Source organism: Halichondria panicea, chromosome 15 (genome assembly GCF_963675165.1).
Source record: "Halichondria panicea chromosome 15, odHalPani1.1, whole genome shotgun sequence".
Classification (NCBI taxonomy): domain Eukaryota; kingdom Metazoa; phylum Porifera; class Demospongiae; order Suberitida; family Halichondriidae; genus Halichondria; species Halichondria panicea.
The window spans coordinates 3780203-3805596 of record NC_087391.1 but is presented as its reverse complement, the minus strand read 5'-3'; the positions used below and the strand labels follow the sequence as shown (position 1 = coordinate 3805596).

Sequence of the window (25394 nt, the reverse complement as noted above, 5' to 3'; positions counted from 1 at the left end):
AATTTCCCTGCTACCATTGGATTGATGGAGACAGCCACGTCACCATTACTGCGACTACCAGTAAGGTTATTACTACGAACATGTATAACACCTCAGAATTAGCTGTTTGTGCTTACTCACAGCTAAACCGCTTCTGACACAATCTGCACCACCTCCAGAAGTGGGTTGGCTAATCCGGATTACAACCCGGATAAGGCCGTTTACACGAACGCGGTTAGGTTTAATCCGGATTCCAACCAGGATTAAAGGCCTGGTGTAAACGGGGCTTAGTAAATTTACAATACTTTATCACGTGCGAGTCATGCATGCATGTTACTTTGTGCACAGTGTTTGTGTAGAAGTATCAGTAGTTTGACACTCTTCTCTTCTTATGCACTCTTGGTATAATTCTCTACATAGTGTGACGTCACTGATGTGTGAACCTGGTAGACAAGTAGTATGGACTAAAATAATAGTGGGTTTGTAAAGATATTGGCAAATAATCATCATTCACATCCAGCATAATTATACTCCTGATTGTGATAAGTGCATGATTATACCTTTTCCAGTTTTGCAGTGCTCCCATGCATGCTTTATACTGAACAGAGTCTAGGTAGTATATATGTAATGAGTCATCAGATTCTATCACAGTCAAAATATAAACCAACGCACACAGCGTTCTAATTAAGTAACTATACTAGATCTAATTGTATTACTATACATGTAAGTTTCAGTCACTAATATAACGGTAAATCAAGTCTCAAATAGTAATACTGTTTGGGATCTTTTCAGGCAACATTGCAGTGTACTCCATATTACTAGGCAAGCCTTCGTTCCGCGTATTAATGCTTTTGGAGACCTTCGTCAGAGCTGCCTTGAGGTTTTCTAGGCTTGTTCTGGCTTTTTTCTCTGAGAACATCAGCTTAAAATCCCCAAGGAACTTCTGTGACAGAAAAAAGTACGGAGTGTACTGTTATGGCATGTATATACTATATATGTGATAGTGTAGAAGTGCAATCTTATATATGAACGCAAGTTGATCGACAGTTAGATTTTTGGTCTCTGAATTTCGCAACCTGCATACCATACACTGTAAACGCAACACTTGGATATCTAGGTGAGCAGACTCAATAGACAAAACTGACACACACATGCACAGACTGACATATATACATACCCTGACTATATATACTATATACCCCGTGGCTGCTTACGCACCTCGGATTAATAAGGTATATATATAGCTACTCTATAATTATAGCAATATAGGGCATACCTCATTTTGGCTGTACTGAGAGAGAAGATGAGTTGCGCCAACACTTTTTATGGCTGTTTCTTCCTCTGGTACAGTGTTTAGGATGGACTGATAATCTGCAATACCTTTCTTGGAAGGTGGTGGTCGGCGAACACCAAATGGAGCATTTGGTACGAATCGGTAGTAGTAATACTGCATGAAGTTAACAGATGCGTGTTGGGCCGATCCAGTGAACATGATCAGAGTGCAGTACACCTTCAACTCTTCCTTGGAACTCATTTTATTGGGGAAGCCATGTCCGACAGGAGCATCATGGTATGCTGGGAAGCCATTGGTGTGAATGTCTTCTGCCCATGATTGCAGCTCCTCGTCTTTCACAACATCTTCGTCTGTCTGGTAGAACTCGTTGATGATATCGCTAGCATAGCTCTCCAGAGCATCCCACACTTTGATCCCATCGTCTCGATAGTAGTAGCCAGGCAGCTGCTCGGCATTTTCCACCCCTCGCTCCTTGGCCCAACGCTTGATGTTGCTGGTGTGAACATTGTAGGTTGCTCCACATCTCTTCCATGCCTCAACTAATCCTTCCCCACCAATGCCAAAAAATTGGTCAATGACTCCTCCAGGATTGATGAGAGATGCTCGAGCACGAGAATTGATAGCCATGGTGTAGCGAAGGTGTGGTACAAGCAGCTTGAAAATAGGATGAGGATCTGGGAGATTACGTTGAGTTCCCATAGCATACACTTCCATGGTAGCGTGGCAAGAAGTGTAGTGAGTGAAGGCTTGATGAACCTGCACATGTACATGCACAGAAAATGGAAAAAACATTTTAACCACTCAAAATCTTACCTGGCTGTGTGCACTCTGATAGTAAATTTTAGCCAGGAGCCAATCGATCCAGCTGTCACTGGGCAGGAAAATCGGATTATCTGTCTTTTCTTCTTCCCTTTTGCCTTGCTTCAGCTGGATAGCAATGGGGACCAGTTGCTTGCTCTTGTTCACATGGAGCAGACAGATCGGGGCAACATTGAAATATCCATCTCTTGACTTGAGCCCGTCCATGATTTTCATGTCACAGATGTAAATGTGACCAGCCTGTGGGTAAGAAATAACAAATATAGAGTAAACAAGTACTGCAAAAGGGGCAACAGTGGTGCACTATATACCAACTTCAGTGGCTAAGTAAAGTGCACAATATACCGTATAACGGGTAATTTTTGGGGGCAAAACATTCGTGGTTGAGCAATATTTAATCACTTCATGGATAATATTTTCGTGATTGCTGCTTGCACTGCAGGTAAAGGTAGGCAAGGTCGCTTCATTCGTGGGTAAAATATTTGTGGTCAGAGCTCCAACCACGAAAACCACGAATATTTTGTCCACCGGAAATTACCAGCTATACGGTAATTACTATAGTTATGAACTAGAGCACTGAAGTGCTAACCTTCGGCTGTTGACGTGGTGGGTTTGTGGTGATTAATAGAACAGCAAATTGTTACAGTGGGTAATCAGTTAGAGTGAAAAAAGATTAATAGTTTTCGGCTAAGGTCTGCGACTTGGTCACAACATCTATAATAGTTTGGCTATCTTATGAAATTCAAAGATGCATGCTATACACATCCTCTAAAGTGTTTAAAATTGCTGCTTTTTCGGTTAAGTACTAATTCTAATGGCTAAGGTACACTGAGTAAGCTTTTCTAATTTTGGTAACAAAAAACTTGTCTAGAAACACTTTACGCATTCACGATCACCCCGTTTTCACCTAAATAATTTTGTGGGAAATTTTTGAACACGTATAATTATGTTGTAGCTTATTCAATCTACACAAGCTCCAATCTTAAGTACAACTATATTTACAAATGCATGATAATCTACTCTCTAGACTGTACGCACTGCACTGTAGATTGCGAGCTATGAGGGACTGGAAGAAAAAATTCGAATTGTCCCTTGACATACTGACAAATTATGACGCGTGTCCAACCTCCTCTGGTTTTGGGGCTAGGACTACAACAGAGTCAGCAAAGAAGCTTCCAAGACAACAAACCACAATCATAATAAGTATAACTTATACAAGCCGCATGTCCCTGCGCCAACGTGCAAGTTAGTTTCTTCGACAAGCTATAATATTAAAATCCGCCACCATTAACACTAATAACGAGGCTATCTATATGCTGTAAATTCAGTGCTATGTCAGCTAGGTGATCAAACTCAGAAAATAAACAACTAACGGACTACTATAACCTGTGGCCACCCACGCGCCGCCTTGGGTTTAACTATATCTATTGGTCACTTAATTTGAACTCACACACCTTCATTTCTTCTTCAAGAGAAAGGCTCATAAATGGCTGAACCATTTCGTTGGTCACTTGGAAATTGGGTGGAACAGCTCTGCACTTCTCGATGAAAATTGGATTGACTCCATTCATCATTTGTCGTCCAAATTCCACATCCGATGTCCAACGCCCAGCCTCATAGAGCTGCCTCTCTCCTCCCAAGTTTCGTGCAAGTACCTCATAGCCATGGAGATCATCACAATCGACAAAGAGGCCTGCGATCTTTAGGCTGCCCATACTTTTCACAGCATCAGTAGTAAAATTGATACTTTTGACGGTTCGAAATTGCTCATCAGCAGGTAGCTTCGCAACAGTGTCATCGATTCCAGATGGAAGGCCACTAACCTCATCTTTACTCCATCTATAGACATCTCGGCGCTGTACCAGCTGCCTAGCTCTCTGTTGAAGCAAAATGTTGTTCCCAGCAACATCCCTTTTTGTAGCTACAACGAAAGCAGTTATATTAACGATTTTCCTGCTTCGACTCATAGTAAAAACAACAATAAACTTACTGGTAGTCGCAGTAATGGTGACGTGGCTGTCCCCGTCAATCCAGTGGTAGCAGGGAAATTCGTCAACTTCCTGTAGCTGTAAGTTGACTACAGTGACAAAGCTCACATACCAGTGATCTTCAAACCAACCAGTGTCACAACCGACAACCACAACCAGCACTTTACCCAAGTCATCGTCAGTTACAATTGTCAGGTTGCTCAATGAATTTTCCCCTACTTGATAATCAAACCAGCCTCGCAGTGATAGTTTTTCAGTCTTCCCCTTGTCTCCCACCAGTATCACATAGGAATCACCAGTAGTTCCAGTGTCCAGTTGCTTGCCAGTAACAATTTGTACACCATAGTAGTACTTTCCACCTGGAATAGGGGAAAAAAGGAAAAGTCAATCATCAAGTTAAATAATTACTGTGCGGGAGTAAGTACAACCAGCTGCATACTACTGTGCTGGAGTAATTACAACCAGCTATATACGCATGTAAATTTAATCATGCACACTGACTTTGCATCGATAATGATTGCTCAAAATAAGCGACAGTGACTACTTCTTCTCCATCAACAGCTTCACCATAGCCTTCACTCTCTCGCTTCTGGATAGTCGATGACACCTTTTGAACTTCATAGACCTCGGCCATTTCTTTGGAAAGTTTCTTCTTGCTCACTGTGAAAGAGCTGCATGCGAAAACAACTAATAAGCAGAAAAATCCATTGCATTTATGCTCAAAGACCAGAACCCATACTCGTTCATGGAATGTGTATATACTGTGTTAAGGGTTCATGGAATGTGTACTGTGTTAAGACACGAATTACTATTTCCTTAAGGAAATATACACTTTCTAAAGGCTAGGATTCTTGGAACCTGTACTTTAAAGTCATGCATGGTGTTTCCTAGGTCAATTAGTGGTCAACCTCAGCCATAGCCTTGATCCCAGCCCCTCGTCTTTCTCAATTGAGAGCGGCCTGGAATCGAGGCTACCTCAGCCAGTACACTCTCCTCTGATTCTCAGAAGTACTCTGCCTGGTCTATATATCTGGCTTAAAAAATGGTTACTTCCTGTAATAAATAGTTAATCATGCAATTGTTAATCCTTGCATGTCTCTTGGAGCTGACTCTGGGGCTTATAATTAGCTAGTTCTATAGCACTCAACTCTGCCAACATGCACTATACTAATATCTTAAACTCGTGCACATGTACAACTGGATAGTGGTTAGGAGTTGGTAGATTATGCTCGAGATAATTATTACCTATTCTTTTATGCTCAAATTAACAATTCTTTTCAAATCGCCTATTATTCCCACATTATTCTTCCAAAGCACAACCATGTTGTCGCAACAATTAAGTAACATCAAACTTGCAACATGACTAATACTGACCTGTATTTCCTGTATTTCCGTAAAACCTCTGCGGCAGCCTTATAAAGGTGCCTATATTCAGCATAATCAAGATTATGCTAGCATATAATCTACCAAAGGTGGCGGAGCCTCAGTAAAATCTGTTATATCGGTTTAATATAATTATCGGTACATCGGTAGAATATGTTACTTCGGTCTACGATACCCGATTAGCTTACAAACAAGTATACATGTAAACATGCAGTTAACGGAAAGATTGTGCATGTGTACACAGTATAGCTCCTCCTTTTAGCATCATAATTATACCATAGCACTTCTGGGGAATCTATATAAGGGATGCTTGTACAAACAATAATATTTACTTCGTTGTGTTATGTATACCGTATAGCGGGTAATTTTCGTGGGGTAAAATATTCGTTATTTTCGTGGGCAGGCTGACCTCCACGAAATTTTAACGTAGGCGTGGCTTATCGGAATGTAGGAATGCCGTGCAGCCACGAGACTAAACGAAATTTTTACTCACGAAAACCACCTTTTCTCGAGTTGAACGAATTTTTTACCCCACGAAACTTACCCGCTATACGGTATATACCTGTATGGATTTGATAGTGTGCACAGGTGGGTCCCCCCCCCCCCCCCCCCCCCGTGAACATTAATTTTAAACCACGAAACACAATAACATGCATACTTGCAAATGCGTGAACATTAACACAATAACATGCAAATGCATCATCATGCAGGAATGCATGCAGACCTTATCATTTATAACCTTCCTGCATGTTTGTGGAAGCTGTGGTGCATGTGTATACACATGAGACTGTCTGCTGGAATAACCTTCCTGCATGTTTGTGGAAGCTGTGGTGCATGTGTATACACATGTTGGGAAGATGGTGAGATATATAGACGTCTGTCTGCTGGAATAACCTTCCTGCTTGTAGAAGCGTAGTGCATGTGTTACACATGTTGGGAAGGTGGTGAGATATAGACTGTCTGCTGGAATAACCTTCCTGCTTGTAGAAGCTGTGGTGCATGTGTATATACACATGCATGTTGGGAAGATGGTGAGATATACTGTATAGCGCGAAATTTTTGAGGCACTTAATTAATATTTCATTGAATGGCCTCTAAAAGCATTTCGTTGTACATACAATGTTTACACAGAGAAAAGAGGTGTGCTATTTTAGACCCTGAAGGTGTGCTAAACAGTGATTCAGCACACTAGATGCGCTGTTTTGTAGGCATAATTATAGCACAGCCAGTGTGTTGTATTGCATGGTGTGCAATTTCATGGGTTGTAATTTTGATGTTAGATTACATGTGCTAAATTGAGTGTGCTGAAACACCTAAGGTACTAATTCAGCAGATTTTGATGTTAAAGCTTCGTTGTCGAATAAAAGCGAGCAAAAGCTAAAAATCTTGAACTTACACGTTGGCAGCTTAGCTATTACTACACACGGCACGGCCTTTATTCGAGGCACCCTACGTATGGATCGTTCACGCCTTTGGTTTTCTCTGCTGTTGGAGGTACGGGTCCGGCTGCAGATATTGTCTACAAGAAACTAGCTTCAATGCTGGCAGAGAAACAGGACAAAACATACAGCACAACTCTGAATTGGATGAGATGTAGGCTAAATTTCTCCCTCATAAGATCAGAGATTATGTGCATCAGAGGCTCTAGGAAGTCATTCACCACCACCACACCATGGAAGGCCTTAGACACTGGCACTATTGACCTAGCAACTCAAGAAGGCCGGGTGCTATCGGTCTGAAACATGTGTTTTCACCCAGGAACTTTATAAAATTATGTCACATGTTTTTGTTGTTTTTTCTTGGTTTGTTTTTTTGTTTTGTCTTTTGTCTTTTATCTTCTCACTTGCAATAAGAAAAAAAAAAAAAAAAAAAAAAAAAAAGTATTTATAGCTGAAGTGATCCCGTACCAGGAACAATGGAAAAGGGTCGCTAAATAGAAAGCTAGAATTGTGTCTGACTTGCTGTCTCTGTAGCACACTACCTACTCCATACTTCTCTGAGACTCCAAGCTTCTTTGCTGTGATCCACAGTGCATATAACTATGTACCACTAAAAACTCAACATCTGTTTTATTGCTCCTGAGGCTGAGTTGCTGTGCATGCTAGACAGCTCAGTCATACATCATATCACTCTTCTGGTTTCTTAATCATGTCACCAGCCCGCCGAGGGTTTGCACTTTAGTGCTCTAGTTACATCAAGTTTTGCATAACGATGTTCTCATGGCAAAAATGGCTGAAGGTGCATGAATATTAAAGTGAATATCACTTCAAGTCAAGATAACAATGAGAATCATGATATATTAATTTTGTCGTTGTGTGTAGCCTCGATCCCTATAGTTGTTCGCCTAACCGTTATAAAAGCGAAAACTCGGCCTGGGATCGAGGCTACGTTGTGTGCTGTGTTTATGTCTACGTCTTATAATCTCATTTTTGGGCCAATTTTTTATGAGAATAATCGGATTTTTTTATGAGAATAATGGCACAATTTTCAAGAATTAGAATAATGGGTGAAAAAAACATAATTTATCTGGGCCTAACAATGTTCGTGGAATGACTGCTTACCGGAAGCCACGCCTTCAATCTTTGCACGTTATAGCAGATAATTCTGATTAAAGAATAATTTTCATGTAGGATTGCTAACCCATAAAATCAGCGAAAATTAACCCACTCAAAAATTTCGTGCTATACGGTAATCTGCTGGAATCAATTTTCATCTTTTTGCTACTGATTTGTGATTACAATGCATGTCCGGTGTTGGGATTGTAATAATTATAATAATTATGTGTGCATGTATATATACGGGTACATGTGTTTGTTAGCTAATTAAATGGCATGAAAATAATTAATACCCGGCACACACTGTAATTGTACAACTGTTACAATTGAATTATCAGATAAGATGCACTAAATGTGGCAACTGGACTGGACATGCTGAAAGAACGCAAGCCAGTGGTGTTTTAGCGCATGCCATAGTACATTACGTCGTTGTTGCCGGTGCAATGGTTTTGCTAAGTGTCTGAGATGTGCCTGTGTCAGCTGGCTCCCCGTGCTCTCATTGTCTCCCTGGGGAGGCTGGGAGATGCCATAATACTCTACCTCAAGGCACATCGTCGTCTTCCTCTGGAAACTCAATTCCTGATCCCATCAGATCTCACACACTGGGCTCTTTTCCTGATTCTCAATCACGCCAGTCCCCCCCAACCTCCCAACTCTGGATCTGGTCCTCAGTACCCACGGCGCCCGAGACTCCTGGGCTGCTTCTCTGAGTACCTCTCTCTCATCCACTGTCGCCAACCCAACTGACTCTACTCTCTGCATGGCTGAAACTTCTTATGCTAGCAAAGTGTGTCCTAGCAAGCCCTGCTTCTGGCTATCACCTCCGCTGGAGAGAAATCCTTAAGCTAGTAAAGTCTCGCCTCAAACGTGGCGACTGCCTAGGCCTGTGGACTGAAGCAGTGGAGAGCAGTCAAGCTCAAGCCTCTCGTCGCAAACATCCGACGAACCTCCGTAAACAAAATGCCTTACATGCCACTCAGAACGGCCAATACAGAAAAGCCATGAAGGCTCTTGGAGCAGCCCCAGCTGACGAAACGGTCCTGAAAGACATGCTAAGCAAGCACCCCCAGGTTCCTTCTCCTGGGATTCCCCCTGGCCCTACCCCATCACCAATCAAATTGACCGAGTCAACTGTCTCGAAAGGAGTCAAGTCATTCCCAGCCCCGGGTCCCTCCGGTCTCCGCCCTAGCCACCTCCGTGAGGCTGTCCTTTGCCCGTCACTCAATCATGCGAATAGGCTAGCTGCTCTTCTCTCTAACTAGCATGGTAAACCTGCTAGCTTCTGGCCGTGCTCCACCCACCATCATACCTCATCTCTGTGGGGCAACTCTGATCGCTATTAGGAAGAAGTGTGGAGGCCTGCCCCCGTTTGCCATCGGTGAGTGTCTTTGTAGGCTCACTTTGAAATGCCTCGCATTCTCGACCTGACCCACTGCTCTTCCCCACTTTCCTCTTCCCCACTTTCTCCCAAACCAGCTGGGCGTTGGCGTAAAAGGGGGCTGCGAAGCAATCATCCATGCAGTATCCAGCCACTTCTCCTCAAGCCCCAGTGACAGGTGCTGGACTCTCCTTGTCGATTTTTCTATAGCATCGATCGGGGAAGATGTTTCAGGAGTTCCGAAAGCACATTCCCTCTCTCTCCCCCTGGATAGAAGCCTGCTACTCCAGCCAGCCCAACCTTTTGTTGGGAAGCCACCCCCTACTCAGCTGCAGCGGAGTTCAACAAGGGGATCCTCTTGGTTTTGCCCTCACACTCTAACCTATCATTGATTGCATTCAATCTGAAGTCCCAGGCCTGGCCCTTAACGCGTGGTATTTGGACGATGGTACCCTAATCGGATCACCCAACGACCTCCTATCTGCTCTCGCGATCATTGAAAGAGAATGTCTGAGAATTGGCCTTCACTTGAATAAAGCCAAGTCCCTCCTCTATATCCCTGCTGACGCTGATGAATCTGTCAACCCCCTTCCTTCGGCTATCCCCATAGTCCGTGAAGGCTTCTCACTCCTTGGTTGCCCAGTCGGACCCCCTGATTTCTGCGAGGCTTCATTTCAAACTCGTGTATAGACAAGATCAAACTCCTTCTCCACACCCTTGAAGACTCCTAAGCACAAATGTATACTGTAGTTGCTATAATTATGTGATTGTTTGTAGTTCTTTATTCTCAGTGACCAGTAATAAAACTGGACAATAATATATATATACCCATGCACACACTCCTATACGGTTCATACATAGATTTAACGTGTAGATCTATACTGGCATAATTACAATTGTTTGTTATTCTTCAATTAGACAACACAGACGACAGTCTGTCGTCTAATTGCACAGTCATACTATATATGCACTGCAGGAGTGTGTGTGGGTATATTTTCCGGCTTTACAAGTCACTGAGAATAAAATGCAGTGGATTTTTGTTGTTGTATTCACCGGCATGCAGCTAGGGGTTGGTATAGATTATGCTGGCATAATAGGCACCTTTATAACAATTATGAGAATAATAATAGGCAGGTTTTGGAAATGCAGGTCAGTACGAATCATAACATTTGTAGGCATGTGATTATCTCCTTGGCATTTTATATTATAGTGTCATGTGACCATTATTTATAGTTTGATGTTACTTGTGCGATGACATGGGGTCTATGTTGTGCTTTGGAGGAATAATGTGGGAATAATAGGCGATTTGAAAAGCAATTTAATAGGCTGTTAACTCGAGCATAAAAGAATAGCATCATAGGTAATATCACAAGCATAATCTACCAACCTCTACATGCAGCTCGTTTATTGTGAGCAGGAAACTTTCCAGGAAATGGCCGATGTCTATGAAGTTTAAAAGGTGTCATCTACTATCCCGAAGCGAGAGAGTGAAGGCTATGGTGAAGCTGTTGATGGAGAAGTAGTCACTGTCGCTTATTTTGAGCATTCATTATTGAAGCAAGGTCAGTGTGCATGATTTACATATAGATTACAATGTACAATAGATACTATGGTACATGCAACCATGCATGCATATAGTATTATAATGATAGCTGCATGGTTTTTCGGTACTTATACTCTTGTACAGTAATAGAGCAGCTAAGTATTTCAAACTGACAACTTGATGATTAACTTTCCGTGTTTCTCTGATTCCAGATGGAAAGTACTACTATGGTGTACAAATTGTTACGAAAGCAACTGGACGCTGGAACTACTATGTCATGCTGGTGGGAGACAAAGGAAAGACAGAAAAACGATCACTGCGACGCTGGTTTGATTTTCAAGTAAGGGAAAATTCATTTAACAACCTGGCATGCAATTGTAACTGATGATGACTTGGGCAAAGTGCTGGTAGTGGTGGTCGGTTGTGACTCCGGTTGGTTTGAAGATCACTGGTATGTGAGCTTTGTCACTGTAGTCGACTTACAGCTGCAGGAAGTCGACCAATTTCCCTGCTACCATTGGATTGATGGAGACAGCCACGTCACCATTACTGCGACTACCAGTAAGTTTATTGTTTGTTATTACTACGAACATGTATAACACGTACCTCAGAATTAGCTCTTTGTGCTTACTCACAGCTAAACCACTTCTGACACAATCTGCACCACCTCCAGAAGTGGGTTGGCTAATCCGGATTACAACCCGGATAAGGCCGTTTACACGAACGCGGTTAGGTTTAATCCGGATTCCAACCAGGATTAAAGGCCTGGTGTAAACGGGGCTTAGTAAATTTACAATACTTTATCACGTGCGAGTCATGCATGTTACTTGTGCACAGTGTTTGTGTAGAAGTATCAGTAGTTTGACACTCTTCTCTTCTTATGCACTATTGGTATAATTCTCTACATAGTGTGACGTCACTGATGTGTGAACCTGGTAAACAAGTAGTATGGACTAAAATAATAGTGGGTTTGTAAAGATATTGGCAAATAATCATCATTCACATCCATGCATAATTATACTCCTGATTGTGATAAGTGCATGATTATACTTTTTCCAGTTTTGCTCCCATGCATGCTTTATACTGAACTCTAGAGTCTAGGTAGTATATATGTAATGAGTCAAACATCAGATTCTATCACAGTCAAAAATATAAACCAATGCACACAGCATTCTAATTAAGTAACTATAGATCTAATTGTATTACTATACATGTAAGTTTCAGTCACTAATATAACGGTAAATCAAGTCTCAAATAGTAATACTGTTTGGGATCTTTTCAGGCAACATTGCAGTGTACTCCATATTACTAGGCAAGCCTTCGTTCCGCGTATTAATGCTTTTGGAGACCTTCGTCAGAGCTGCCTTGAGGTTTTCTAGGCTTGTTCTGGCTTTTTTCTCTGAGAACATCAGCTTAAAATCCCCAAGGAACTTCTGTGACAGAAAAAAGTACAGAGTGTACTGTTATGGCAGAGATGCAAAAGAAAGGGGATTGGAAACGAAATTTTTACAAAATTTTTGCGTGAAGCATTCCGCGTTATAGGGCGTGGCTAAAACTACAAAGGATTATATTTATAGTCAGCATGCTCATTACCTGTCTTGACTGCTCTACAATGTGCTGTACATAGAAACAGTGAAATTGATCATTTTTAATGTTGATTTTTCTAAAAAGTAAAGAGAATTTAGCTCTAAAAAGTCGACTAAGCCATGCAGCCACTATTACTAGACAAATAAATGCTATGCAAGAAGAAATAGCCTTTACTATGAAGTCGTAGGAGGGACAGGCCCGTGGTGTGTCTAAAAGTATTCTAAAGCAGTTTGAAGGACTATACTGCAAACGTTTATGAACAGTACAGCTTATTTATAGCATGAAGCCATTCTATGTAGCACTTAGATACATAATAACCAAGTCAAGCAATGTCCTTTGCTGTTTTGACTTCACAGGAGGGACAGAGAAAAGTTGACATAGAGCAATTCAAGCTAAACTCAAAAAAATTGGAAACAGAGTAAAGACAACGGACTTAGAGCTTGTCAGTGGTATAAGAACGTTTATTTAACGTTTATGAACAGTACAGCTTATTTATAGCATGAAGCCATTCTATGTAGCACTTAGATACATAATAACCAAGTCAAGCAATGTCCTTTGCTGTTTTGACTTCACAGGAGGGACAGAGAAAAGTTGACATAGAGCAATTCAAGCTAAACTCAAAAAAATTGGAAACAGAGTAAAGACAACGGACTTAGAGCTTGTCAGTGGTATAAGCTTACTTCTCTCAAGTATCTCCCAGGCCCTGAGTGATCTCTAGTGGATAGGAGAGCTAGAAACCAGGGATACAAAACCGTAGCGCAGTCCTCCATGTAATTATTTGCGAGCGCAATAATTACACGGAGTGCTTCACTGGATGTCAGTCCTTTTACATAGGGCGTGGGCGGTCGTTTCCAATCCCCTTTCTTTTGTATCTCTGGTTATGGCATGTATATACTATTATATGTGATAGTGTAGAAGTGCAATCTTATATATGAATGCAAGTTGATCGACAGTTAGATTTTAGGTCTCTGAATTTCGCAACCTGCATCTTAACATTGATAGTTAAACACTCATGCACTCTTGATATTATTGCAGTGGTAGGTCATGGACTGGCACTATAGGATCACAATAGAGTCAGTAAGGAAGCCTGGAGTCTTTGCATGGAAAACCAAAAAGGGCCCTATGTGGTTGTATAGTGCGCATTTGCTTCTTCGACAACTAGATACCGTATAGCGTGAAATTAAAAATGTTCTAGGTACTTAAATTCCTGGAATGGCCTCTAAAAGTATTTTGTTGAATAAATGTCTTGGGTTGACTGCATGCTTACCAGAAACATTCCCAGGTCATCACACCAATTCTAACAATTTTCGTGTAAATACAGTAGAACCTCGATTATCCGGCCCTCCATTATCCGGAACCTCGATTATCCGGCTTGGCAGTTTTCTTTTTAAATAATTCAGAAAATGGGCGTGTCCCTCAAATGCGCATGCGCGTTGCAGCTGTTACCATGGAGACATGCCTGCTTATCTTCTGCGCATGCGCAGACAACCATGGGCACTGCTGTTTATCAATAAAGTGGGTGGATCAAGGCGTGGTTTATCTATAAAGTGGGTGGATCAAGGCGTGGTTTATCTATTCGATTATCCGGCATATTCACTTATCCAGCCTCCTTCTGGAACCAAGGTGTCCGGATAATCGAGGTTCTACTGTATGAAGATTGCTAACCCACGAAAACAGCGAAAAATTAAACCCTTGAAAATTTCGCGCTATACAGTACATATGAAAATATGCTACTTAAAAACTTGTTAATGTTACCATACACTGTAAACGCAACACTTGGATATCTAGGTGAGCAGACTCAAAATAATGAATAGACAAAACTGACACACACATGCACAGACTGACATATACATACCCTGACTATATATACTATATACCCCGTGGCTGCTTACGCACCTCGGATTAATAAGGTATATATATAGCTACTCTATAATTATAGCAATATAGGGCATACCTCATTTTGGCTGTACTGAGAGAGAAGATGAGTTGTGCCAACACATTTTATGGCTGTTTCTTCCTCTGGTACAGTGTTTAGGAGGAACTGATAATCTGCAATGCCTTTCTTGGAAGGTGGTGGTCGGCGAACACCAAATGGAGCATTTGGTACGAATCGGTAGTAGTAATACTGCATGAAGTTAACAGATGCGTAATCAGAGTGCAGTAGAGCTTCAACTCTTTCTTGGAACTCATTTTATCGGGGAAGCCATGTCCGACAGGAGCATCACGGTATGCTGGGAAGCCATTGGTGTGAATGTCTTCTGCCCATGATTGCAGCTCCTCGTCTTTCACAACATCTTCGTCTGTCTGGTAGAACTCGTTGATGATATCGCTAGCATAGCTCTCCAGAGCATCCCACACTTTGATCCCATCGTCTCGATAGTAGTAGCCAGGCAGCTGCTCGGCATTGTCTACCCCTCGCTCCTTGGCCAAGCGCTTGATGTTGCTGGTGTGAACATTGTAGGTTGCTCCACATCTCTTCCATGCCTCAACTAATCCTTCCCCACCAATGCCAAAAAATTGGTCAATGACTCCTCCAGGATTGATGAGAGATGCTCGAGCACGAGAATTGATAGCCACGGTGTAGCGAAGGTGTGGTACAAGCAGCTTGAAAATAGGATGAGGATCTGGGAGATTACGTTGAGTTCCCATAGCATACGCTTCCATGGTAGCGTGGCAAGAAGTGTAGTGAGTGAAGGCTTGATGAATCTGCACATGTATATACATGCACAGAAAATGGAAAAAACATTTTAACCACTCAAAATCTTACCTGGCTGTGTGCACTCTGATAGTAAATTTTAGCCAGGAGCCAATCGATCCAGCTGTCACTGGGCAGGAAAATCGGATTATCTGTCATTTCTTCTTCCCTTTTGCCTTGCTTCAGCTGGATAGCAATGGGGACCAGTTGCTTGGTCTTGTTCACATGGAGCAGACAGATCGGGGCAACATTGAAATATCCATCTCTTGACTTGAGCCCGTCCATGATTTTCATGTCACAGATGTAAATGTGACCAGCCTGTGGGTAAGAAATAACAAATATAGAGTAAGCAAAAGGGGCAACAGTGGTGCACTATATACCAACTTCAGTGGCTAAGTAAAATATACCGTATAGCCGGTAATTTTTGGGGGCAAAACATTCGTGGTTGAGTAATAATTATTTAGTCACTTCGTGGATAATATTTTCTTGATTGCTGCTTGCACTGCAGGTAAAGGTAGGCAAGGTCGCTTCATTTGTGGGTAAAATATTTGTGGTCAGAGCTCCAACCACGAAAACCACGAATATTTTGTCCACCGGAAATTACTAGCTATACAGTAATTACTATAGTTATGAACTAGAGCACTGAAGTGCTAACCTTCGGCTGTTGACGTGGTGGGTTTGTGGTGATTAATAGAACAGCAAATTGTTACAGTGGGTAATCAGTTAGAGTGAAAAAAGATTTTTAAAGTTAGAGTGAAAAGAGATTAACAGTTTTCGGCTAAGGTCTGCGACTTGGTCACAATATTTATAATAGTTTGGCTATCTCATGAAATTCAAAGATGCATGCTATACACATCCTCTAAAGTGTTTAAAATTGCTGCTTTTTCGGTTAAGTACTAATTCTAATGGCTAAGATACACTGAGTAAGCTTTTTGGTAACAAAAAACTTGTCTAGAAACACTTTACGCATTCACGATCACCCCGTTTTCACTTAAATAATTTTGTGGGAAATTTTTGAACACGTATAATTATGTTGTAGCTTATTGAATCTACACAAGCTCCAATCTTAAGTACAACTATATTTACAAATGCGTGATAATCTACTCTCTAGACTGTACGCACTGCACTGTAGGTTGTGAGCTATGAGGGACTGAAGAAAAAATTCGAATTGTCCCTTGACATACTGACAAAATAATTATGACGCGTGTCCAACCTCCTCTGGTTTTGGGGCTAGAACTACAACAGAGTCAGCAAAGAAGCTTCCAAGACAACAAACCACAATCATAATAAGTATACCTTATAAAAGCCGCATGTCCCTGCGCCAACGTGCAAGTTAGTTTCTTTGACAAGCTATAATATTAAAATCCGCCACCATTAACACTAATAACGAGGCTATCTATAATAAATTATGCTGTAAATGCAGTGCTATGCCAGCTAGGTGATCAGACTCAGAAAATAAACAACCAACGGACTACTATAACCTGTGGCCACCCACGCGCCGCCTCGGGTTTAACTATATCTATTGGTCACTTAATTTGAACTCACACACCTTCATTTCTTCTTCAAGAGAAAGGCTCATAAATGGCTGAACCATTTCGTTGGTCACTTGGAAATTGGGTGGAACAGCTCTGCACTTCTCGATGAAAATTGGATTGACTCCATTCATCATTTGTCGTCCAAATTCCACATCCGATGTCCAACGCCCAGCCTCATAGAGCTGCCTCTCTCCTCCCAAGTTTCGTGCAAGTACCTCATAGCCATGGAGATCATCACAATCGACAAAGAGGCCTGCGATCTTTAGGCTGCCCATACTTTTCACAGCATCAGTAGTAAAATTGATACTTTTGACGGTTCGAAATTCCTCATCAGCAGGTAGCTTCGCAACAGTGTCATCGATTCCAGATGGAAGGCCACTAATCTCATCTTTACTCCACCTATAGACATCTCGGCGCTGTACCAGCTGCCTAGCTCTCTGTTGAAGCAAAATGTTGTTCCCAGCAACATCCCTTTTTGTAGCTACAACGAAAGCAGTTATATTAACGATTTTCCTACTTAGACTCTTAGTAAAAACAACAATAAACTTACTGGTAGTCGCAGTAATGGTGACGTGGCTGTCCCCGTCAATCCAGTGGTAGCAGGGAAATTCGTCAACTTCCTGTAGCTGTAAGTTGACTACAGTGACAAAGCTCACATACCAGTGATCTTCAAACCAACCAGTGTCACAACCGACAACCACAACCAGCACTTTACCCAAGTCATCATCAGTTACAATTGTCAGGTTGCTCAATGAATTTTCCCCTACTTGATAATCAAACCAGCCTCGAAGTGATAGTTTTTCAGTCTTCCCCTTGTCTCCCACCAGTATCACATAGGAATCACCAGTATATAGTTCCAGCATCCAGTTGCTTGCCAGTAACAATTTGTACACCATAGTAGTACTTTCCACCTGGAATAGGGGAAAAAAAGGAAAAGTCAATCATCAAGTTATCTGTTTGAAATAATTACTGTGCGGGAGTAATTACAACCAGCTGCATACTACTGTGCTGGAGTAATTACAACCAGCTATATACGCATGTAAATTTAATCATGCACACTGACTTTGCATTGATAATGATTGCTCAAAATAAGCGACAGTGACTACTTCTTCTCCATCAACAGCTTCACCATAGCCTTCACTCTCTCGCTTCTGGATAGTCGCTGACACCTTTTGAACTTCATAGACCTCGGCCATTTCTTTGGAAAGTTTCTTCTTGCTCACTGTGAAAGAGCTGCATGCAAAAACAACTAATAAGCAGAAAAATCCATTGCATTTATGCTCAAAGACCAGAACCCATACTCGTTCATGGAATGTGTTGTGTTAAGGGTTCATGGAATGTGTACATGGAATGTGTATATACTGTGTTAAGGGTTCATGGAATGTGTACTGTGTTAAGACACGAATTACTATTTCCTTGAAGGAAATATACACTTTCTAAAGGCTAGGATTCTTGGAACCTGTACTTTAAAGTCATGCATGGTGTTTCCTAGGTCAATTAGTGGTCAACCTCAGCCATAGCCTCGATCCCAGCCGTTTATGAGTCATAGTAGTTTAACACTATATGATTGCTATACCTGCTAAACACAAAACAAAGGCAAGTGCAGCAACAACTCGAAGTTTGTGACTAATCTAAGTTTTGGCTCATTGCTTCATTGCTTCTAGTATGACTATGCTACTCAGTTTCTAGTTTCACTGGGTATTTTTAGGATCACTTACTACTAGTATAGTGCTAAAATGGTTTGCAGTCTTTTGGCTTAGCTGGATAGCTACTGTTCTCTGCAAGTGAACAGAACTTTGGAAGCCATGTACACATGTTGTTTTATACAATGCAGATGAATTATACATAATCTATAAAATTATACGGAGCCACAAATCTGTTATGCATTAGCCTGAAGGGAATTAAGTAGCCTGACACTCCTACTGTGTAAGTTGTCATTGTTCAGTATGGTAACACAGTATCGAGCTGCAAGCTTTCTTAAATTTCAGGATATACATGTATGACAAACTTCTGGCTATGTACATATACATAGATCAAAGGATATAATGTTCAAAGGGCATATCCGCCAATGGAATGCTTCTGGAATCACTATTGTTTTACCAGAGGTTTCATTGCGTAGATGCACACATTGTGTTTTATAGGATGCATGCAGATGAAGTTATAGTTATAACACGGGCACGAGGGATGTATGGAATATATTGCACTGAAGCATGAGGGCGCCAGCCCCGAGGGCTGAGTGCAATATATGCCATGCAGCCCGAGTGCACGTGTTATAACTAGTTTATATCCCGAGGGCATAGCAACATAACACTGTCCTAGTAACACAATATAAACAGCACAAAAAAAAGACAGAGACAACTCTAGACACAGCTCCATCTCTTCTCTCTTCTAGACGCCAGTATCTGCAGCGTATAAGATTGGCATGACCGACAAATGGCTTGACACAAAATTGTTGGAGTTCCAACTGAAATCTGCAAAACAGCCCCAACCTACTTCTGGTGTTGCAAAACAGCCCCGCCCCACTTACTGCTGCAAAGAAAGAGCCCCACCCCACTACTCAGTGAATACATGTATTAGCTGCTGGTCAACGCTCGGCCTCATAACCAAGCCAAGAAAGCTCACTTCTATACTGCTGCAAAACAGCTCATGCCCTCAGCAAAAAGAGCCACTTCTAGTGCTACGGTGAAGCAGAATTGACATGCATCACGAGGTCGAGGACTAGGTCAATCTAGGAACACAGAATCTTCCACAAAATGAATCTTGGACAATTTTAAAACCTGCATGGTTGCAAGAAGAAACTCCAGCAGTGCTGAACATTCATTCCTGCATGGCTGGACATACTTTGATACTCATGCGTATTAATTTAATTTTAATTTAATTGTCTGTCTAATCGCCAGAGGGGCGTTTTGTGGTTAGTGCATTATGACTTTGCGGTCAGTGCATTATGACTTTCAGCAGTGCATTATGCTGCATTTTGCACTTGGCAACAACGTAGCAACGGGATATAATTATAAATAATCTGGTATGTAAATAAAATAATAATGTAAATAATAATGTTAGTATATGTATTAGCTATTGCCCAGCACAGGTATATATATTATATATAGGCATATATGGTTGCTATGGTATAGTGATGCAACATGCCATATATACAGAGCACTGAATTGCTTTGATCTGCCCACTCACTGGACAACAAATAATTATACAAAGCCACAAGTCTGTCATATAATTAAAGACGGCGGAATTGTGCATTAGCCTTAAGAATGTACCAACAGCTGGGAAGCCTGACACTCCTACAGTAACTGTGTAGGTTGTACATTGTTCAGTATCCAGTGGTACATTAGCTGCCAGCTGTTGGGTACTTTCTTAAATTTCAGGATATACATGACAAACTTCTGGCTACGTACTAGCCTCGATCCCAGGCCGCACTTCCCACTTCACTTAGGGCCGGTGAAGGAGGCTAGCTACGTACATGCAGTTCACATACAATTATATAGATGAAAGGATTTGGAATACTATATAGGGGTTCAAAGGGCTTATCCGCCAATGCAACGCTTCGCTAGTTTTACCAGAGATTTTATTGCATATAGATGCATACATTGTGTTATTGCGTTTTATAGGATGCATACAGATTAATTATGCATGCATGGTATGTACATATACAGAGCCACAAGTCTGTCATGCATTAGCCAGAAATGTATTAAGAATGTACCAACAGCTGGGAAGCCTGACACTCCTACAGTAACTGTGTAGGTTGTACATTGTTCAGTATGGTACATTAGCTACCAGCTATTGGGTACTTCCTTAAATTTCAGGATATACATGACAAACTTCTTATGTACATGCAAATCACATATAATAATAAATTATTATATAGATAAAAGGATTTGGAATGGAACACCATGTTCAAAGGGTTTATCCGCCAATACAATGCTTTGCTAGTTTTACCAGAGGTTTTAATGCACACATTGGAATACTATTTTCAATGGGCTTATCTGCCAATGCAATGTTTCAACTGCATGATCAGACAGTGATTGAGCATTATACACTAGGGTTTCATTGTGCAGATGCACACAAAAGTACGGCTGTTGACCACCAAGTGATGCATTAGCTGTAACAGAATCCAGAGGAGCTATGAATATAGATACATTAGAGAGTGCCTGTTAGTAGTCAGAGTTACTGGTAAGTATTTAGTATAGTCATAGTAAAGTATTGAGACCACACTATTTGGATACAACCATTTAGGTGAGATCCAGCAATAGAATGAAGTAGAGTTCAACCATGTGGTCAATTATGGCTTCATCTATGCTTTATGTGGTGGACAAGTTATGCCTGGGACATTTCTATATGGAAAATGCTAACTTTTAGCAGGTTGAACTTACCAGCTCTACAGCATATAGATATAGAAGAGCTTTTTAACAAAGAATCCAATATTATATGAAACTTTAAATTTCAAAGTGTGACAAAGTTATGACAACTTTATGAAGGTCAACCTCAACACAAATACACTTTAACTTAAAACTGCTACCAGTATACCTCCACTTCAAAGTGGAATTTAAAGCTCAAAGAATACTGTAGAAATTGGATTATTAGTGCTTACTTAATTATAAGCTGCATCTTGATTCTAAGCGCATGCTCAACTGCAGGTTTTTTGTACTCAATTAACTATTTTTCTAGAATTGATTCAACTAGCCAGCTTAGTCATACAGTGATTGGTAGCTATATAGATCTGGAATAACTCTTTTGGCATATCGTTATCTTGCTGATCATGCTGAGACTTACATTAATTACAAGTTTGAAATTAGTTATAATAGTAACAATAAGGTAGATGAAGTGGACTGGGACTCTTTTGTTCCAGTTCCTGGTCAATGTTTTAAAATATGAATTTAAATGTTGTTAAATGAAGTGTAACTAATTACCTACTTGCACTCACTTTCTAGATGTAATCGTGCAAATACTTATCAGGTCAGAGATGCACTAAATGTGGCAACAGCCTCAGAAAATTAACCTATAAGCCTGTGAGTGCATGTTTCAAGTGCATTGGAAATCAATACATTATGACCGCACCTGAGAGAATCTACTGAAACAGATGACTCGAACAACTCGTTTGTAAATAGCCACGTGGGATAGAATTAACCACTGTGCTGCATATCCACGAACCACTAGTCATTCCTAGTATAATTATAGGTACTAACAATGCATGGACATCTAATATAAATCAGGGTACTATAGACACTGGTGTCCATGTGATTTAGAATCCCTCAGCCACTTTAGTACCCTCGCTACGCTCGAGATACTAAATCAGTGCCTTTGGGCTTCTAAATACCATATAGACACCGACAAAACAGTGTCTAGATAACTAGTGCGCATGCGCAAACCGCTTGACTACAATACAATTACTTGACACCGGAATACTAGGTATACTAAGTAAATTTGCAGGTATACTAAGTCCCATAGTATACCTGCTCTGAGGCACTTTTCCCATGTACTTCCCATGTAGATCTTATCAACTAGTGTCTAATTAATGGGTATATGGATTTACTTTGTTTTTAAACTGGTATTATTATTTCGATTTGACGATGTGCACAAGTGTTTACCTTATTGTTAAACATCAAACACATTGCTAATGCATCATCAACCCTATATAGTTTCCCACAACTAACCTCCCTTGTGGAAGCTGTGGCGTGTACACACTGTAATTTTACAACAGTTCATTTATCATATCCACAAACCACTGGCCAATCCTAGTATAGGTACAATGGAACCATTAACGACCACTTAATTCTGAAGAGAACCATTCGCTACAAAACGGCCATAAACTCAGATCCGGATTGAAACTACAATGACTTTGATGTAAAGCAACCTCTCAGGAACGACCACTTCTCTATACCGTACAACGAGCAGCTGTCTGTCCCCTATCAGTTTTAGCAATAGAAAATAACTTCCCAGAACGGACAGCCACACCCAGAATCGATCAGCAGAAAATTATTGCTGAGATAGCATTATTTTGCACAATCGTGAAAACCTATCTGTAGCTTGTCCCTACAGCCTTTTCAAAGTTTGTACGAGCTAGAGAAGCAGTTATAGCAAAGCTCCAAGATTCATTTAGAGCAGGAATTGACTCAGAGCATACATGTGGTTGGCAATTGAAATCTCTCAACGAAGACCACCTCTCTATAGTGGCCAAAAGGCTGTTCCCCAATGGTGTCCGTTTTATGGAGGTTCCACTGTGACATCTGATTGTTTAATTATAATTATATGGATTTACTTTTTTTAACTGTATCGATTTGACAATGCATATGCACAGGTGGTCTGTGAACGTTAAACATCAAATACATTGCAAACAGGATGGGAAAACCCTATAGTTTCCCACAGCTAACCTTCCTGTGGTGTGCAAACAGGATTGGGAAAACCCTATATAGTTTCCCACAGCTAACCTTCCTATGGTGTGCAAACAGGATGGGAAAACCCTATAGTTTCCCACAGCTAACCTTACTGTGGTGTGTACACAATGTTGGGAAGACGGTGACACTTTGCGGCTGATTTGTGACTACTACATGTACTCTGTGTACAGAGGATTTCAGATTAGTTGGCAGCAGAGGAGGTACGACACCCGCGTGTCATCTGCATGTCTTTAACACACACATTCCGAACTTTGACCTAAGGAATGTGTGTCTAAAACGTTTCCTTTGACACGCAGATGTCGTACCTCCTCTGGGTTGGCAGAAGTTAAAAGTTGAAGTGCACTCAACCATGACCACACACAGTGTGTTTCTTCCTATTAATGTAATTAGTGGTCATGGTTGACTGCACTCCAACTTTTAACTTCTGCCAACCAACCTGAAATTCTTTGTATAGGTTATTATGGTTCGGTGCACATGCGCAAGCAAGGTATACGGTAGTGTGTTTGTGTGGGTGTCTGTGTTCTGTGTAGACTGCTACAGCTACTCAAGATCAATGAAGTGCAAGTGAGAGTTTTTAGTTATGTTTTTCTTGGATCTTATTTTCTCGGATTTTAATTCGTGGATTTGCAAAATAATGCTTCATTCGAGTATATGCCTAGTTTTGCTTACTAGGAATGTTATTCAGAAGAGTGCATAGCCAATGGAGTATTGCTACTCTACTTAGTAGTTAGCTCTGCACTAGAACGCTAATGTCTCTTGTGTTGAGTTTGACCTTCATAAAGTTGTCGTACCTTTGTCATACGTTACTGAAATTCAAGTTTCGTATACCATTGGATTCCTTATTAAAAATTGCTTCTATCTATATGCTGTAGAGCTGGTAAGCTCCAACTAGCACATTTTCCATGTAGAAGTCCCAGGCATACTTGTCCACCACATAAAGCATAAATGAAGCCATAATTGACCACATAACTTCCGGGGTCGAACTCAACGCAAATAGACTTTAGCTATTGGTAGCTGCAAGACACGGTGAGAAAAAAGCTGCAAGGCTCTACTGATGCAGCAGCCATTAAGTTTAGCTTTTAGACTTAGTACTTTTGGCATCCTTTTTAGCATTAATCATAATTATGGTCGATCCTTTGCCACCCTTTGAGTTTCCAGATACAAAGAAACTATAGCACTGAAGTGCTAACCCTCGGCTGTTGGCATGATCTACAGGTGTATAGCAACCAAAAAAGTGCTGGCTAAGCAGCAGTAACAGGAGCTAGAGGCATGTTGATTCATTGTAGACTAGAATCACAGCAAATTTGCAAAGGCAGCAAAGAAACCTGGAGTCTTAGAAATAGTTTAGAGCTCCTGTGGGCTCTGTGGGGAAATAAGTAAAGAAGCAACAACCATAAATCATTATTCTAGCTTTCTATTTTAGTGACCCTGTTCCATTGTTCCTGGTAAGGGATCACTTCAACTATAAGTACGTAGTTTACATCGAATAAAGGCTGCGTGTAGTTAGCTAGTAGAACCTCGATTATTCGGCTTGGAAGTTTCTTTTAAAAAATGGGCGTGTCCTTGAAATGCGATTGCACATTGCAGCTATTACTATGGAGACAGGTCTGCTTATCTTCTGCGCATGCGCAGACAGCCATGTGGCACTGCTGTTTATCAATAAAGTGGGTGGATCAAGGCATGGTTTATCTATTCGGTTATCCGACCTGCCTCTGAAACCAAGGTGTCCGGATAATCGAGGTTCTACTGTATAGCTGCCACCGTGCAAGTTCAAGCTTCTTAGCTTTTATTCGACAACGACGCTTCATCAAAATCTGTCACTATTAAAACTAATAACTTGTTGTGTGAAAGTTATCCATGCTGTAAGCGCAGCGCTAGAACATTATGATATCAGCAATAGCTAGTAGCTTTATGTTATGTAGTTTGACACATCCACCGAGGCATCAGCACCCACGGTGCTTTCATTACTTATGGACGAGGGCTGTACAGCTAACTGTGTAACTTGAGGGGATGATATAATAACCGATGTATTAAAAATTTCCTGCTATATCCCTTTCCTTGCCATTCGTGAAATCTGGAACAGGAGCGTCTTTAGGTCGATCAATTAGTGTGGATCCGGCCTCACCACGCCTCCATGTCATTCTATTAGTCTAGATCCGGCTAGCAATTCTAGCTGGGACTCCCAGTTCTAGCTCCTTTTGTTTAGCGTGTCAGAGACTGGGAGAAGATGATTG

General features: G+C 41.1%; 1 protein-coding gene and 1 pseudogene across 2 annotated transcripts; both read right to left on the bottom strand.

Annotated features, from left to right (window-relative positions):
* Positions 1 to 607: 607 nt before the first annotated feature.
* LOC135349433 (allene oxide synthase-lipoxygenase protein-like) lies at positions 608 to 4795 on the bottom strand. Of its 2 annotated transcripts, none has more exons than XM_064547964.1 (6): positions 4582 to 4795; positions 4083 to 4439; positions 3547 to 4013; positions 2087 to 2332; positions 1256 to 2029; positions 608 to 922 (listed from the first exon to the last, which is right to left on the bottom strand). In XM_064547964.1, exons 1-6 carry the CDS (start codon positions 4712 to 4714, stop codon positions 740 to 742), a joined length of 2160 nt encoding a protein of 719 aa, XP_064404034.1. In that variant the 5' UTR covers positions 4715 to 4795; the 3' UTR covers positions 608 to 739. The 2 variants fall into 2 exon arrangements, with proteins under 2 accessions (XP_064404034.1, XP_064404035.1); XM_064547965.1 differs by lacking the exon at positions 4582 to 4795 and having other exon boundaries at positions 4083 to 4158; positions 4248 to 4392.
* Positions 4796 to 12052: 7257 nt separating this feature from the next.
* LOC135349453 (allene oxide synthase-lipoxygenase protein-like) lies at positions 12053 to 18028 on the bottom strand (annotated as a pseudogene).
* Positions 18029 to 25394: the final 7366 nt, after the last annotated feature.